Here is a 16401-nt window from a genome sequence, read left to right on the forward strand (position 1 = left end):
TTGTACGATTGACCCAAATGGTTATATTCTCCTTTCATTATAGTGATATGGAAGGTCAATTTGCCATCATAAAGCATTGAAGAACCTCTACTTATATTCATGTTACCATCAAGAGAACTCCGTGGACTTTAAGCTCCTATGAAACAGCTCAAACAACCAAAAGGAAGCTAAAATTAAAACGCAACGAGAACGTACACAGTGTAGTAGCGGAAATCAGTACGTATAGTATCTACGTAGCTTATCTTTAACTGAGAAACACGTCACTTTACGGTAGGCACCTGCATATTGAAGAACTAGGTACATGTACATAGACTTTTTTTTTTTCTGTAGTAAGAAATACAAATAGGAAAACATTAAGTGTTGTACATACCTCGATCTTCTTTGGATAGTGTTTTGTGCTATTTTTTAGTGACTGATATCTTCAGTGTGCCGATTTTCACACATTGCGTAGTCCTTGTCCAGAGTCTCTTTTATATATTATAAAACAAAAGGAAAAGTTCAGCAAGGCACCGTTGCAATAGCAAAGTCATCCACCTCAAACCTCCCCCCCCCCTCACCCCTAAAGGAAGGGTGTGTGGCAGAGGAATCACAACAACGTTCTGCTGCAGCGGTGACCCTGAACCGCCCTGCCCCTGTGTTGTCTTCCGTGGCGCAAGCTGTGGACACCGTCTTCCCTAGCAGGAAGCCTTGTACTGGTGTGTAGGCGTGAGGCGGGAGGAGCCAACACCCGTGATGGTGGTGCCTGAGGAGGATTCATGCTTGGCTGGCTAAAGAAAAGAGCCAGAGGGAGCATCCAGGCGCGCTACATCAGCTGTCTCCTGCGTCGCGATCTGGCCCAAGCAGACATGTTCGTGGCCGAGCCTGTACAGTCCCTGCTCACTCACAACCTCAAGGTGGGTGGGTCGTGTTTCCAACTTGCCACAATAGGTGATTGCCTCAGCAAAGTGCAATATTAAGGTCATTTCTGCAATTTTCTGACGTGATTTATTATGTTTAATCTGTGTGATTATGTACGTAAAATTGGGTTAGGAAAGTAATGTCCAAACTCTCTATCTTGTATAACTCTGTTTTATCTCTGCCTTCACTACCGTTTCACGATTGTTATTTCATCATCATTATTCCATTCTATTTTAGTTTGATTGTTAGTGTAATGAAACCTATAACAAATCAGTTTTAACATATAAAGCTACAAAATATATATATAAAGGGAAAGAAATGGTATTGGTTGTGATAAAAGGCCTGCATGACTTGGCCAGAGTTCACTGCTTGGTGTTGCCAGAGAGAGGTAGTTGCTGGGGCCCTCTGTGAGGTACGTGACCAGTGTTGGTGGTAAATTTGATTGATTGTGTTCAGTGTACAGCTTGCTCTACTAGGGCACGTCATATGGAAGTCATTGTGCCACCCATCACTACAGCTTCACCTCTTCTGCTATTAAGATTCCTGTGTGATATCTGCTTTCTCTTCAAAAGCTTACTCTCTCTCTCTCTCTCTCTCAATGGCACACTATAGCACAAGAGCCAGAAGCAGGTTCTCATAATGTCTGTCTATGTCTCATCTGCTGAACAAAACTGAACAAACTACCATGTGAAGGCATTGGTGGATTCCTTTTTAACTGTTCCAGTTTTGTCTGCACAGTTAAGCCATTGTAAAACAACAGATGTTTAAGTGTTTAAGTGTGTGGGATTAGCCTTAACTGTGCAAGGCATTAGCAAAACAACATTGTATCTTATTAAGGACCCAGACTCCTCTCCAACCCATACAAGGGCAAGGCAAGTCACCTCAGTAAGGCTTTGCCATGCTGATGCTGGAAATGTTTCTGGGAGGGACATCAGATATCCATGGACTCAGCACCCATGGGCATCTTTGTTACCTAACCCCCAAGGATGCTAAAGAATCACTGTATAACCAGGTCATGCACTTCCATGTACTTGCTAATTACCTGGATTTGCTCCTAAAAATCAAGCTTTTCTATAATCCACTCAGCAAATAAATCACAGGGAGGCAGTAGCGTAGTGGATAATGTGGTGAGCATAGGATTGGGAAGAAGTCCATGTGTAGATTTAAATCCCACCATATGCCACCTTGAAACTTTGCCATTTGTCAAATGGTTTAAAGTTACCTACATGTCACCATGATACCCAGATTCTAGGCATTACACCAAAGATGCACTTGGGTGGTGATATGGGCACCACTGTAAATAAAATTGCTTGCACCACTAATGGGCGGAAGCTGAACAGCGCTTCCCATACATACTCTTCAAGTATACCTACAGGTGCTATAGGCCATAACATAAAAAAATTAAAAAATAAATTATACAGATTTGATGTATTGCTTGCTATTGTTTTTCATTTCTTGGCAGCTGGTTGTGCTGAACAGTGAGGGCCGTGACTACTCCTTGGAGGTGCCAACAGACATGACAGTGGAGCAGGTGAAGAAAATGGCAGTGGGTCACTTCTCCAACCCTTTGGAGGCAGTTGGAGGGGATGACCGAACATCTGCAGATGGTTGTAAGACAGGAGGCGGAGGGCGGTCATACCGGCTGGTACTGGTGCGGGAGGCACGACCTCTTATGGAAGCCAACTCCATTCAACTGGAACAACTCCTTGACAATGGTGAGTCATCCAGACTGAATGAGTCCTGTCAGACCTTTGCTACATTGTCATATGTACAGCTCTTTTACTGCAGTTTGCTGACAAGAATAGCATAATATGAGTAGTACAAAGTGTATATTATCATAACTCTCCAATATCAATCAGATGAGCTGCTGCTGGTGGAGCGTCGTGAGGCACCTCCTGCTAATGAGTTGGTCCCAGAGAGCACAGCCGAGGCTCCTACCATGGCACAGATAACTGCTGTAACAGCACAGCTGCCAAAGAGGAACTATATCCATGATACAGATGCTGGCCAATATTCAGATGATGTAAGTTTTAAGTTTTTCACCGAGGAAGTAGTTGAACGGCAGGTTTGCTAGAGACCTGTTAAAGTTCTTACGTTAATAGACATTGTCAAAATCATTTTAATTATTCTATCATCATATGACTAACCCTTTTGAACATTTATTGGCTAGTCCATAATTAAGATATTAGAATTAGCAGCTGACACATGGTTGCATGGCTGATGTGTGTACAGTTCCAGACAGAGCTGCGGCGCATCCTTGTGACCATGATAGAGGCTTCTGTGCGTCTCATCAGTGCCAATCCAGATTCAGAAGAAATCTTCAGCCAGATTTTGGACAAACTGGAGCGTCGCCATCGCCCACATGTGGATCGCAATGCTTTGCGTCAACTTACAGAGATGGGCTTCCCTGAAGCTAAGGCCACCAAGGCTCTTCAGATCAGAAGGTAGGGTTAACACACTGCATCCAGACTATTGATTGGTACTTGGTGTGTTGGCTGTAGGTCTTGCTTGCCTGCCAGTGCTGTGCCCCCTCAACCCCAGAGTGACCGACCATGGCCAGTCTGTGAAGATAACTGCACAGCCTATGTGAGTTCATGCCCTTATTCCATCATAAAAAAACGTGCAATCTTATATCATAACATCTTTTTTAACAGTTTAGGCAAAAATAAAGTGGCTGAATAGATGCTGGCTCTGAGTTTGTTGGTGGAATGGCGAGGCATCAACACAACAGCCCAGTCCGTGTGTGGGGCCAGACTTACTGTGTCACTGGTCTCACCAGCAAAGACGGGCAGTGTGCTGAGAGAAATTTGCCCCAAGTGACACTGCCTTAGGGATACTACGCAATTTAAAGATTTACCATAGAAATTTTAAGAGACATAATCTGGCAATACAGTGCTCAAAATTCTCATTTAGTACATTTCACAATGGAGAAACTGACCAAATTAAGATCTATATTCATTAATGGTATTTGCAGATCATTATGAAGGTAAGTCTCATCTGCCACATCAAGATTGATTGTCAGTTGTTCTTATCTCTGGTATAAATACAAATTGCATGTCATCTAAGTTTACATCTTTTCTTCCAAACTGAAGTCACAATGACATTTGCTTCTACAACAACTTTCTTCACCCTATTAACTTGAAGTTTGTTTTACTCCTTCTAGAAATGTGACGGAAGCAATGGAGTGGCTTCTGGAACGAGGGAGTTCAGATGAGGTAGAGGGCGATTGCATTTTTGGAGGAGCCAGGAATGCTGCTGGTGATACTACCTCCACCTCAACCACTACAGGCACCACTACCACCACTGCCTCCTCCTCTACTAGTCCTTCCCATAACCCTGTACACAATGATGTGCCTCAGGATCCTGCCCAGAAAGTTCTCAAAACTTTCCTGCAGTACAGGAAAAAATGGTTCCAGGTGTGTCATCACTTGTCAGAGAAATTTATTATAAGTTTTGGGGGTCAAGTATCCCAAGTTCATATAATTTAATATCCTTGTATGACCAGTTCAAAATTATGAACAATTTCTAAAATGTTCTACAGGATAATTTTGTACATATTTATTCCTTAATCTTTATATTCATCATTGATTTGTAGTTTGATACATAACTGTGTGAATTATTATAATATTGAATCTTTGCATCTTTGATAGTGGATCACAAATTCATTAAAATTTAACTCTGGCCTTCTTGTGTTCTCAGCCCAATCCACAAGCCCTGCAGGAGCTCAAAGTCATGGGCTTTGCAGAAGAGGATGCCATCAATGCTCTCAGAGTTAGTGGCAATAAAAAGGAGGTTGCGGTGAGTTGATTCATGTCTTGTAGCGAGAAGTCTGTACACATGTGGTATAAGAGATTTATTCTTAGTACAAATATTCTTGTCTTTCATCCCAGCAATAATCATCAGTTCAGACTTATGATTGATGTCTACCTGTGTACTTTCATTCTCATTTATATCATTTATATCTTTAGTGTCTCATCCTTCCCATTCTACATTCACTGTATACATGAAGCATATGAAAAACAATGATAATACAGTGGCCTCTCTAAATACGAGATTAATTCGTTCCTGGATCGAGCTCATATCTAGAATTTCTCATCTCGAACGAATTTTCCCCATAAGAAATAACTTAACCCAATTAATCCAAAATCATCTAAGTTAACCCTAAATAACTATAAAACACATCTTCCGATTACTAAAAACACACTCAAATAGTAATTGAACATAAAAAATACAGTGATAAGATAAATAAGAAGATATTAACAAAATAAATTGCAAGTTTATTATGAGCACTTACCATGGAGGAAGTCGGCAGCGTCTAACAGAGGTGTACGCGTGGTGATGGAGGAGTGAGGGAGTGCGAGAGACTGTTGACGATACGTAAACACATACACTTAAAATTAAAGTTAACTTTAAATGACATCACCATGCCATACCACAGAGTGGATGTCAGTTCTCTTCTTGAATTTTTCAAACCAGCCATGGCTGGCCTTGAAATCTACACGTGTACCCGACGATGTCTCCCCTTCTGTTGATGTTGGCTCACGTTGTAGGTCCTTTTAGAATTTAGATGGACAGCACCTTCTCGGAGACGATACTCTCTGTGATGGTATCTCCCACTAGCTCCTTGTCACGTATTCACAACAAAAAAAGTCTCTCTATCTCGTCATGGATGTTGGTCCTAAATTTGGAAAGAATAGTCACGCCCTTGGTCGGTTTTATAGCTTTTATGGCATCTTTCTGTTTCAATACCGTACAGATCGTCGATGATGACCGATTGTATTGTATTTACGTAGTTGTATATTACAAGATTCTAGCAGGACTCATAGTGACCTGTCTCCATGTCTACATTCATCCAACTTTTCTTTAAATTTGTGCACACTTTCTGCTGCTACAATCTCTTCACTCAATCCATTCCAGATGTCCACCGTCCTATGTAGAAAACTGAACTTCTTAATGTTTCTCGGACACTGACTTTTTATGATCTTGGAATGTTCTCTTGTTCGTCTATTTCCATCCTCCGTCGTTAATACCAGATCTTGTCTATCTATCTTTTCCATATGGTGTACTAACTTATACATTGTTATTAGATCTCCTTTTTCCCATCTATCCTTCAAAGTTGGTAGTTCCATTTCCTTCAGTCTTTCTTCATAGGGAAGATCCTTTATTTCTGGGACCATCTTTGTAGTGGTCTTTGGATTCTTTCTAGATTCTTGATGTCTTTCTGCTTATATGGTGACCACACCACTGCTGCATATTCTAGAATGTATAGGTCTTATCATAGTGGTTATTATCTTTTTCATGATACTCTGATCCATGTAATTAGGTAGTGTCTTGTATGTTGAAGCAAATAGTCCATTTATGTGTCTTTCTGGAGTCAGTGTGTCTTATGTCATCACTCCCAGGTCTTCTCTTCACTCCTTTTCCATTCCCTTATCTTGTCAATATCTTTCTGCAATTCCATTCAGTCCCCATTGTTCCTTATTATTTTCAGGAGTTCCACGTCATCTGCAAACAAATTTATGTACCAACTCAAACTCTCTTTTATATCATTAATTATATACTTGGAACATAATTGGTGCCAGCACAGAACCCTGTGGTATGCCTTTGGTAACTGTGCTCCAGCTTGATGGGGTGTCTCTTATCATTGTCCTCATTTCCCTATCTGTTAAGTAGTCTGTCATCCAATTCAAGATATTTCCCTTTATTATTCCTTCCATGTGTTCTATTTTCCATAAGAGTCTTTTATGTGGTACTCCATCAAAAGCCCTCTTAATATCTAGATACACTGTGTCAACCCATCCATCTCTCCCTTATACTTCATCTGTTACTCTTGTATAAAAGCTTAGTAAATTTGTTATGTATGATCTTCCTTTTCTGAATCCAAATTGGGAGTTATTAATGTAATTATTTAATTTTTCTCCAGATATTGACCACTTTTCTTTAATAACAATTTCACAGATCTTTCCCGCAACACTAGTTAGTGACATTGATCTACAATTTAGGGGCTTGCTCTTTTTTTCTTCCTTTGTGTATCACAGCTATATTTGCTTTTTTCCATTCCTTTGGTAGCTTCCCCTCCATTAGAGAGTTGTTGATTATATCTCCAAATTGGTTCCACCAGTTGTTTTCTACATTCTTTGTATCCATCCTGATGCTCCATCTGGCACCATTGCCTTTATTACATCCACTTTTTGTGGTAATTCTGTAATTTTGTTTTTCCATCACAATGTTTCTTAATCCTTCTTGGGTCTCTTGGTTGCTTGGCTCTATGAACTCTCCCTCTTCATTAAATACTGATTTAAACCTCACACAAAGTGTGTGTGTGTGTGTGTGAATTATTGATGTCATACAGAATCATTTTTTTATTGTCATCTGTACTAACAGTATCTTTGTTGCAGTGTCATGTGTTGCTGGGCTCCCAGTCAGTGATGACAGACGACCAGGGCCTGGACCGAGACTCGCCCATCATCTCTGCCATTCTCTCTTCCCCTGTCATTCAGTTAGCATTGCCTAAGCCAAAAACTTTGCTAGGTAAGACCCTTTACTTACTTGACTTGACAAGTAAATATCCTTGTATCTTCACTCAAATTCTTATTTCATGATATATATGTAGATAGATGTGTACATTAGAATGGAAAATATCTGTATTTTTTGTAATAATTATGTGTCTGTACATGCAGCCTTGATGATGTGGTATGACAGCCCCACCCATCCCAGCATGTGGCTCAGTGATCCAGACACTCATCCATTCGTGAGCCAAGTTATCCGTATCTATCATGCAGAGAAGCATAGCCTCAACAGGGGACGCTTGCCCCCTCCAGCAGTGTCTTCTGCAGCCTCCACTGACTCATCAGCATCCAACTCTTCCTCTTCTTCAATCTCGTCCTCTGAGCCTGGCGTGCTAAGGTTTATGAGCCGTCCTGGAGTGACCAGCGGGCCTGGAGGGGGTGTGACTACTACATATGGATTTTCTGTGAGAACTAGTGAAGGACAACCTCATCCTCAATTCTCATCCTCCCTAACACCAGGCCAGTGTTCCCAGATATTCATTACTGTACGAAACGGTAGTGGTGGTGCATCGGAGCAACCTCTGAGCTGGCTTCCCACCTCGGCAGCCAATCATCGGTCCTCTCCCTCCAGAACCATTCCCTCAGCACTGACTCCCTCACAGGTCGCTAGAATTAACCCTGAAGAGCCTATGTCCCACTCTGGGTCTCCCATTAGGTCCTCAGTAGCAGGTCGGGGAGGGTCAGAGGTGCCGAATGGAGTAAGCATGAATTTGGTGGAGCAGAGTCCTTTGTACAATATGACAGTGGAACAACATCCTGCCCCTGATGTTGAGATGGAAGACTCACCCACAGACTCACAGGCCATGGACACACAATAATACAAAGGCAGAAGAGGATGCCAAAGCATGAAGATTTGACAGCATAATGACATTCATACTTACTGTATCACAACCTTCAACTTCTGTCTGTAAGCTGCACATCATTACACTGCCTGTAGTTTGTTTGTGCCATAGGCAGATGGAGCTACTTTTGAACGTGTTTGCAGTGGTTCCTGTTTTGTGATGCATGGAACCTATAATGGTGACAATAGGCCTTTTGATATAAAGTTACAAGAATGCAGTTAATAGGCTGTCTACTATATAGCAAACACCAAGGATGCTGGTCTTGTGGTGTGAACTGAATCTGTGTCTTATTTCAGACATATCACTGTAGACCACTTCATCCTGCCATTATAGATGCAAAATACAGAACAGTTGACTAAATTGTCAATTTGCACTAAAAAAAACAACTCAGCTTTTGTTGATGTGCTTCATAGAGGTGAAAACTATAAGATCCAAAAATTATTGAGTTCCAGGCAAATGATGTAGCATAGATTTTTTATATGGAAACAATAGAATAAGAAAACATCCTCCAATGAAATTACTTCTTGGGGTAAATTTATAAGTGTTGATGGTGATCTAAAACTTAGATTTGGGTGGATGTCATGCCTACAACCCAGGAAGGCTTATTGACAATCTTCAATATCAAAATACAGTTTGGTGCTATATATTTTGATTAAGTTTAGAATGAAAAATTGAGACAGCAAGCCTCTGCTGCCCCCGTAAAATTTTGCTACATCACACTAATAAGGATTAACTAACTGATAAACCCCAAACTCTTCTTTGTACTAGTTATTTTACTGGAAAAATGCCAGCAATTGGCACAATTTATTGAAGAAAATGGGGTCCCTTTATTGCACACACAGGGAACCCAGCTTGTGAATCAGCAGTGTATATAACTAAAGCAGGTTTGAGTATAACCAGTGTGCAAACAGGACAGCAACCTTGATTCATTGTGCTTCACTTCATGCTGGATTAGTGTAAAGTTTAAGCCAGTGTGTTGATACAGTGCTTGGTGCAGGTGTATTGACACACCTTCGGCCAGTGGCAGATCCCTTGAGTTCCAACCCTCATACCCAGCAAGTGTGTTTTAAAGTCTAGTCTTCATCAAGTCATTCAAACTGTCATATATTTATTAACAGCAAACATCCAAGAATGACAGATTTTGGAATAATTAAGTTTTCTGCAGCAGGGTTGTGCTTGATTCTATAGTGCTGAAAAGAAGCAAGATGTGCAATTATGGTTAATTAGTGTATACTTCAAATAAATCACCAAGAAATCACCACGGTGTGTTACTAAATATCAGCGATTACTTAGTTACAGTTATTTTAGTTAGTCATTCATACTTTGCTGACAACCACAATAAAAGAAAACTGCAGTTATCAATGTCAATTACAGTACAATAAATCTTTCATATTTTTTTGAAGACAACCTTTGCTGCTTTCATTTTATCTTTCAGATCACAGAAGGGTTAAGTACATTCTATTGTTCATTCTTATTTTATCACAGGACCTTTTGTGGTTTTATTTTAGTGTTTACCACTTGCCTCAAAAAACAAGTTTTGTGAAAAGTTGTACACAGTATGAGATGTTTGTGAGATCCTATTTACTTTAGTAATGTATATCTTGGCATTCAAATGTCAAATGTGGAAAGTTACACAGCTTTGCTCTCACTCAGACTGTTCACTGCTATATTAACTTTATTGTTTTACTCATACATGATGCTGTGATGATGTAAGTATTTTAGCTTTCTGAGTTATGTTAATAAATCTTCAACACCTGAGATTGATTTTACTGTATACAAATATGGGCACAAGCCAAGCTAACGTCCATTTTAAAGGGAAATAACTTTACTAAGATGCCATACATTACTGAAGGAATAAAAGACAGGAGAAAATCTACTAGGACTTTGTGAAAGTGTGATTTCACTCTAATGAAAGTGAATAGAGTTCTTTATAGATAGTAATGACTAATACATCCCTTGGAACTCATCAAACCTGATGCTAAGGATCATGGATCTTTCTACACACATGAGCTTTACCTGAAGTCTCAAATTTATTACATTGTCTTTGTGATGGTAAAGCAATCAAAAACAACGTTAGAAGCAATAGGAAAGAGAAATCAAATGTAAGCCAAACTTTGGTTTAGAAACTTGTTTTCAAGGTAAATGAATCTTGAATGCACAACACAGCCTCTTCAACTCTTCTCATGAGTGAAGAATTGGCACTTTCAAAACCAGAACCTGTCAATGAGAGAAAAGATTCTGTCAATAAACTAACACTAATGGTGACTAAACAATGAAGTGTTTTCAAAGAATTGTTAAGAGTTTTATGCAAAATCATGATACAGAAAACATATTCAACTCCTTTTACATTTTTCACACCATAGCATGATTCAATGATAGCATAAGAAAATGAACTAATACTATGTAACTGACAATCTTGTTTTAGTATTTAACATTACTCATACATAACATCTCTACACATTAGTAATGCATGCAATGCTCACAAACAAATTAATGAGAGAAAGGCTTACCTTAGAGGAGGTGATAAAAAAAGCTTTTGCCTTATCACTGTCCAAGGAAACAGGAACAAAGACATCAAGGAGGTTCCTTGGTGCCTCCACCACCAGCCTGTCCTCTCCCACATTCACTTCAACCTTCTGTCCTGTGACCTGTGTGATCACCGGCAGTGAGATCAGAAGAGCTCAGGAAATCTTGTCACTTAGATTTCATGAAAAGTTGCTACTAGCATCAAGTACTGTTGCAGTACATGCAAATATACATTGCATCCTTACTTGACTAAAAGTCCTTGTGATAAGGAACACGTTAGGAACTAAATAGACTGCCTCCTTTCCCCTCCTCTCACAACATCATCAGGTAAATATAATAATATACAAAGTCTTGTCACTGCATGGACTGTGAACCTGTCCTGACAGCCTTGCCACTACACTCTTCAGCTCATCTTGGCATCTGCAAAGCTAGACATATATAACAAAATCCTTGAATATATCAATGCATGTGTGAACAATTGAACAAGTGTAAGATGACATTTTCCTTGGTCAACATCTCCACTCGTATCACAGGAAACTGGCTAACCAAAGTACAGGAGATATTCTATAAAAGTGTTAATTTTCATTCATTACAGCTAAAGCAATGCCATTGTACCTACTACTACAACTCACCACACTTGGCAACTCCACCTCTGCCACAAGATCATCCATCCCACCCTCTCCAGCAGATTTACTGAGGGTGAAGCAAGGTTGAATCTTCTTATCTGTTTTCTCTGAGATGATCTTTGTGGATACTTCTGAGATGAGTGGCTTAGCAGGAGACTTTGGGGAATCCAGAGAGGCACTGCTGGAGTCAGGACATGTGGTGGAGGCTGGCACATCACTTGGCTTCCAGTGGCGTGCTGCACTCAACTCCTGCACCATCGGGAGGGTTGTCAGCACCGTCTGGTCTGATAGATTCCCATGGTATTTCTTGTTCTTGAGTACTGTCCATCCTGAAAATGCCCATGAAAAAAGAAACTAGAGAATTATGTGAAGGAAGAGTTACGCAGCAAAATAGTGAGTTACACACATCTACAATGACAATTTTTTTTCCTGCTACTGATTTCTCCCTTAAAATTTTATCAATGAATGCATCTAACTCACCATTTTTGTCTAGGGTGATAGAATACTTCTCCTCTATTCCTTCCATTGAGGCAATAACAAAGAAGTTGTGGAAAAGAGGGCTGTCATTCAGCCTGGAGAAAAACTCAGGGCTCACCACCACGTCATAAGCCACACAATCTTCTCCAGCTGCAGGAAAAAAAGAAAAGATCATGACTCAGAGCAAAAAGAAAAAAAGGCAACTATATTAATTCTATCCCCCCAACACACACACACACAATCAACTCACCACTGACAATTTTCCCAACATAATGTTTATACCCAAACTAAGATTCTTTTTATGAATACGTACTCTACAAATGCAAAGCAGGATATGTTTGTAAAATGTAGGTTAATGCAATACAAGTACATATACACAAACATGACAAGGCTGCATCCCCAAAGAGTCAAGACAAGGCATCACAACTTAAATATTCCTTTTCATTCACATCACTCTATCACCCCCTCAGTCACCGGTACAGAAGAGAAAGTACAATCCTGCCTTCACTTTACATGGATCAGCCACAGAGCATGTCCAACCAAACTCAAAACCAAACTCAAATACAGGAGAGAGAGAGAGAGAGAGAGAGAGAGAGAGAGAGAGAGAGAGAGAGAGAGAGAGAGAGAGAGAGAATAAACCAATAAAATAAGAATAGAAGGAGGCATCTATAGTAAATGAAACAGCAGTTGAAATGAGCATTGAAGAGGATAAAAATAAGATGAAAAAAGTAAAACTGAAAAAAAAAATACATTGAAAGAAGTCAGAAATGAAGAAAACAATGAACTAGCAACAATAACACAATACACACAGTACATTAGCCAGTAGCCACAAAACAATGCATAGTAGAACACAAGGGATGAAGTAATTGTAAGACAAGGAGTGAGTGAAGTGAACTAACATCCAATAATAACAGAAAGATGATGTGACTGAGATTTAAGTGATAACAAGAGTAAAGAAGATATGCATTCATTAAAAACAATAATAGGCAGAGGACAGAACTACTACTACTAATACTGTATACTACTACTACTACTAATACTACTACTACTACTACTACTACTACTACTACTACTACTAATAATAATAATAATAATAATAATAATAATAATAATAATAATAAATCCTCCTTCCCACTGACACTTGTCCTTCTCCTTGTGTGGCGCGCCGATGGACATGGGGACCCGGAAGTCTGAGGGTTCGTCGGACTCGAGAATCTTGATGAGCTCCTCCTCCGTGATGTTCTCGGGAGCTGGCAGGGCATCGCTGGTACACACATTGACGAACACCTTGCCGCCGCCACCTTCCTCGCGGGTCTTCAAACACAACCCTGAGGAAATAGAACAAGCGGTGAATAAACTGGCTCGTAAAAAAAAATAATAATAATAATTAATAATAAAAAAAATATATATAAAATAACTATCGGCCACTAAAAAGTTTATCAGTTTATCATGAGCATTGACAAAGGCCTTCCTGCTACTGTCATAACGGGTCTTTTAAGCACAATTATTATGCTGAAGTACTCTCCTCTGACTGTCTTCAGCCTCTTTCTCACCAACGAAATGTTGCATGTCTTACTATCTTCTACAGCTATTTTCATGCTAACTGCTCTGATCTTGCTAACTGCATGCGTTCCCTCTTCCCCCGGCCTCGCTGCACAAAGCTTTCTTCTTCCTCTCATCCCTATTCTGCCTAACTCTCTATTGCAAGAGTTAACCAGTAGTCTCAATCATTCATACCTTTCTTTGGTAAACTCTGGAACTCCCTGCCCGTTTCTGTATTCCCAACTTCCTATGACTTGACTTCATTCAAGAGGGAGGTTTCAAGACATTTATCCCTTTTTTCGGCTAACTCTCTCGGACCTGCAAGGGGACTGGCAACTTTGTGGGCCTCTTTTTCATGTTATGTTGCCCCATGGCCAGCTTTCCTCTCTTACAAAAAAATAAATCAAGGGAACGGTGAACTGACTAGTCAAGAGTGACAGATGCTTAAGTAACTATCGGGTACTATGTTAATTCATCATAATCATTGACAAACACCTTCCTCTCCGGCCTTCAGATACAGTCCATAGAAGAAAAAATTATAACAGCAGGTTGAGGTAAACTGACTCGTAATGAATGACGGATGAGTATTATTCGTATTCGTCATATGATTTCACTCATACACAGTTACTTGAGTTCTATACCAGAGAGAGAGAGAGAGAGAGAAAGGGGTAACAATGTTTTAACACATTAATTCAATAAGTGATTAGATAAATGGTGACGATCTGATTAGGTGACCAATGAGTGTGGCAGTGTGAAGGAAGCAGCTCCTCAGAATATTCTACGTACTTCGTGAAGGGCCACGCAGTTCACACGCACAACCTTTGCTTTCACGTGGAGAGGGAAAAGATACTATAAAGCAACAACAGATATCGAAAATGCATGAGAAAACACTCAGAAAAGTTTCAAGAATGACAACCGTGGAAGTCCAGTGAAACCCGAGATAAGATAGCGATGTCTTATCACAGAGGCAGTGTCAGGTGCCGGCAATGTGAGGCAATCACTAAATATAGACCTGCGCAACTCATGGTCTGCCAAATAGGGAGTACTATTCATGATTGATCACTGATTGTCATGAGGGTAACTGTGTAATTCACCACGGTCGTCTGCTGGTCACCCAGCCAGTCTTCCCCATTACGGAGCGAACTCAGAGCTCATAGACCGATCTTCGGGTAGGACTGAGACCACATCAACACACAACACACCGGGAAAGCGAGGCCACAACCCCTCGAGTTACATCCCGTACCTATTTACTGCTAGGTGAACAGGGGCCACACATTAAGAGGCTTGCCCATTTACCTCGCCGCTTACCGGGACTCGAACCCGGCCCTCTCGATTGTGAGTCGAGCGTGCTAACCTCTACACTACGCGGTGTGTGTGTGTGTGTGTGCAACATTAAGTGATTAAGAATAACTATAAAACAGGAAAACTTCATAATCCCTGGTATCTAGTTAATTATCATCTATCATTATTTTAAACTAAGCCTTTAAATCTCTCTCTCTCTCTCTCTCTCTCTCTCTCTCTCTCTCTCTCTCTCTCTCTCAGTAACAACGATTTCGCCAGTCACACGCAAGGCTGACGTCAGCACCTACGTATGTGCAAAATTGCAAATTTTCAGTGATAAGTGAACAGAAACTGTCCCCGTTGAGCAAGAGAGAGGGTGTGGTGGATGTGAGGCAAATCTCAACCGTAAATTTACATCGTTCTAACACACACACACACACACACACACGTTCCCTGTAGACATCTTAACGTAATTCTCGATAAACAACAGAGAAAGAAAAATTGGGCTGAGAAATAGACAAGTTGGAGATATGCAAAGGTAATGAGAAGTATACACACTTCATGGTTACAAACAATTACATAGAGAAACAAGCAATACAGAAAACACAGCAAATGACTAACAGTTGACACCAACAGAATGCGATACAATACAAGCAGGCTGAGAGCTTACTGATGATGACAATGCAAGACTCCACAGGACACCAGCTGAATCATCAACACCGCGACCTATGTACATGACTCATCACAGACCCAACGGCAGACAATACAGCAAATAGGTGATGATACAGCGTTGGGCGGTGAAAATATGATGAGAAACCTGAGAAGACTAAGTGAGAGCAGCTCGTGGGGAGGGATCAACAGGCAAACAGAAGAATGGTGTGTGAAAGAAACGCCGGGGGAAAAAGATGGAACGTGAATGGTGATGGGAAAGGTGGAGTTTGTGAAATGTTAAGGATAGGAAAGAAAAACAGTTGGTGGTAAGACGAAAAGCGCTTCGTCATGATATCTTGCACTACACACACACACACACACACACACACACCTATACACTTCATCGATCAACAGAGTGAAAGTGACGCAACAAAAACACACTACAAACACGCTAATGTGAGAGAAAGATGAAGGAAAAAAAACATAAAAAAAAGGTAGAAGGAAAAAAGATAAAGAAAAAAGAGAGGGACCAATACGTAATACATACATACATATATACATACATGCATGCAAGGACACGCACACAACCACACAAATTACGCAATAAAAAATACCAATATCTGATAAAAGAAATACATGTTCTTTAATAATCTAAACTAATTCTGCTCATTTACGAGAGAGAGAGAGAGAGAGAGAGAGAGAGAGAGAGAGAGAGAGAGAGAGAGAGAGAGAGAGAATGACTACGAGAACCACCAAATCAACAAATAAATAAATAAAAAAAAAGAAACACGACATTCGAAGTACATGAATAAAAAAAATAATAAAATGAAAAAATAATAACAATAATGATAATAATGAGGAGTCTGAGAACAGAGAGAGAGAGAGAGAGAGAGAGAGAGAGAGAGAGAGAGAGAGCAGGGGGAGAGAGGGGCGAGCTGGGAGGTGAGGCGGTGACGGGCAGGGTGGACTAGGCAGCGGGGAAGGGAAGGG

At 40.4% G+C, this 16401-nt stretch overlaps 2 protein-coding genes across 3 annotated transcripts in view; one reads left to right on the top strand and one right to left on the bottom strand.

The window, feature by feature from the left end:
- Nucleotides 1-198: 198 nt before the first annotated feature.
- On the top strand, nt 199-10066 carry LOC123499820 (ubiquitin-associated domain-containing protein 1-like). 2 transcript variants are annotated; one of them, XM_045248321.1, is made up of 9 exons: nt 199-216; nt 566-893; nt 2360-2612; nt 2757-2920; nt 3136-3341; nt 4061-4313; nt 4597-4695; nt 7296-7428; nt 7578-10066. In XM_045248321.1, exons 2-9 carry the CDS (start codon nt 756-758, stop codon nt 8282-8284), a joined length of 1953 nt encoding a protein of 650 aa, XP_045104256.1. In that variant the 5' UTR covers nt 199-216; nt 566-755; the 3' UTR covers nt 8285-10066. The 2 variants fall into 2 exon arrangements, with proteins under 2 accessions (XP_045104256.1, XP_045104254.1); XM_045248319.1 differs by having other exon boundaries at nt 200-216; nt 3130-3341.
- LOC123499822 (PIH1 domain-containing protein 1-like) overlaps nt 9400-16401 on the bottom strand; it is a 27372-nt gene continuing 20370 nt past the window's right edge. Inside the window, exons 3-7 of the mRNA XM_045248325.1 lie at nt 13077-13265; nt 11941-12087; nt 11467-11789; nt 10819-10956; nt 9400-10525 (exon numbers count right to left, since the gene is read on the bottom strand). Coding sequence (XP_045104260.1) covers nt 10490-10525; nt 10819-10956; nt 11467-11789; nt 11941-12087; nt 13077-13265 — 833 coding nt within the window. The 3' untranslated portion in view covers nt 9400-10489. The remainder of the gene's footprint in view (nt 10526-10818; nt 10957-11466; nt 11790-11940; nt 12088-13076; nt 13266-16401) is intronic.

The sequence above is a fragment of the Portunus trituberculatus genome, chromosome 50 (genome assembly GCF_017591435.1).
Source record: "Portunus trituberculatus isolate SZX2019 chromosome 50, ASM1759143v1, whole genome shotgun sequence".
Taxonomy (NCBI): Eukaryota; Metazoa; Arthropoda; class Malacostraca; order Decapoda; family Portunidae; genus Portunus; species Portunus trituberculatus.

Coding starts and splice junctions, on each gene's coding strand:
- LOC123499820 (XM_045248319.1), top strand. CDS start 756: ATGCTTGGCTGGCTAAAGAAAAGAGCCAGAGGGAGCATCCAGGCGCGC. Junction 894..2,359: donor TGCTCACTCACAACCTCAAG/GTGGGTGGGTCG, acceptor ATTTCTTGGCAG/CTGGTTGTGCTGAACAGTGA. Junction 7,429..7,577: donor TAAGCCAAAAACTTTGCTAG/GTAAGACCCTTT, acceptor CTGTACATGCAG/CCTTGATGATGTGGTATGAC.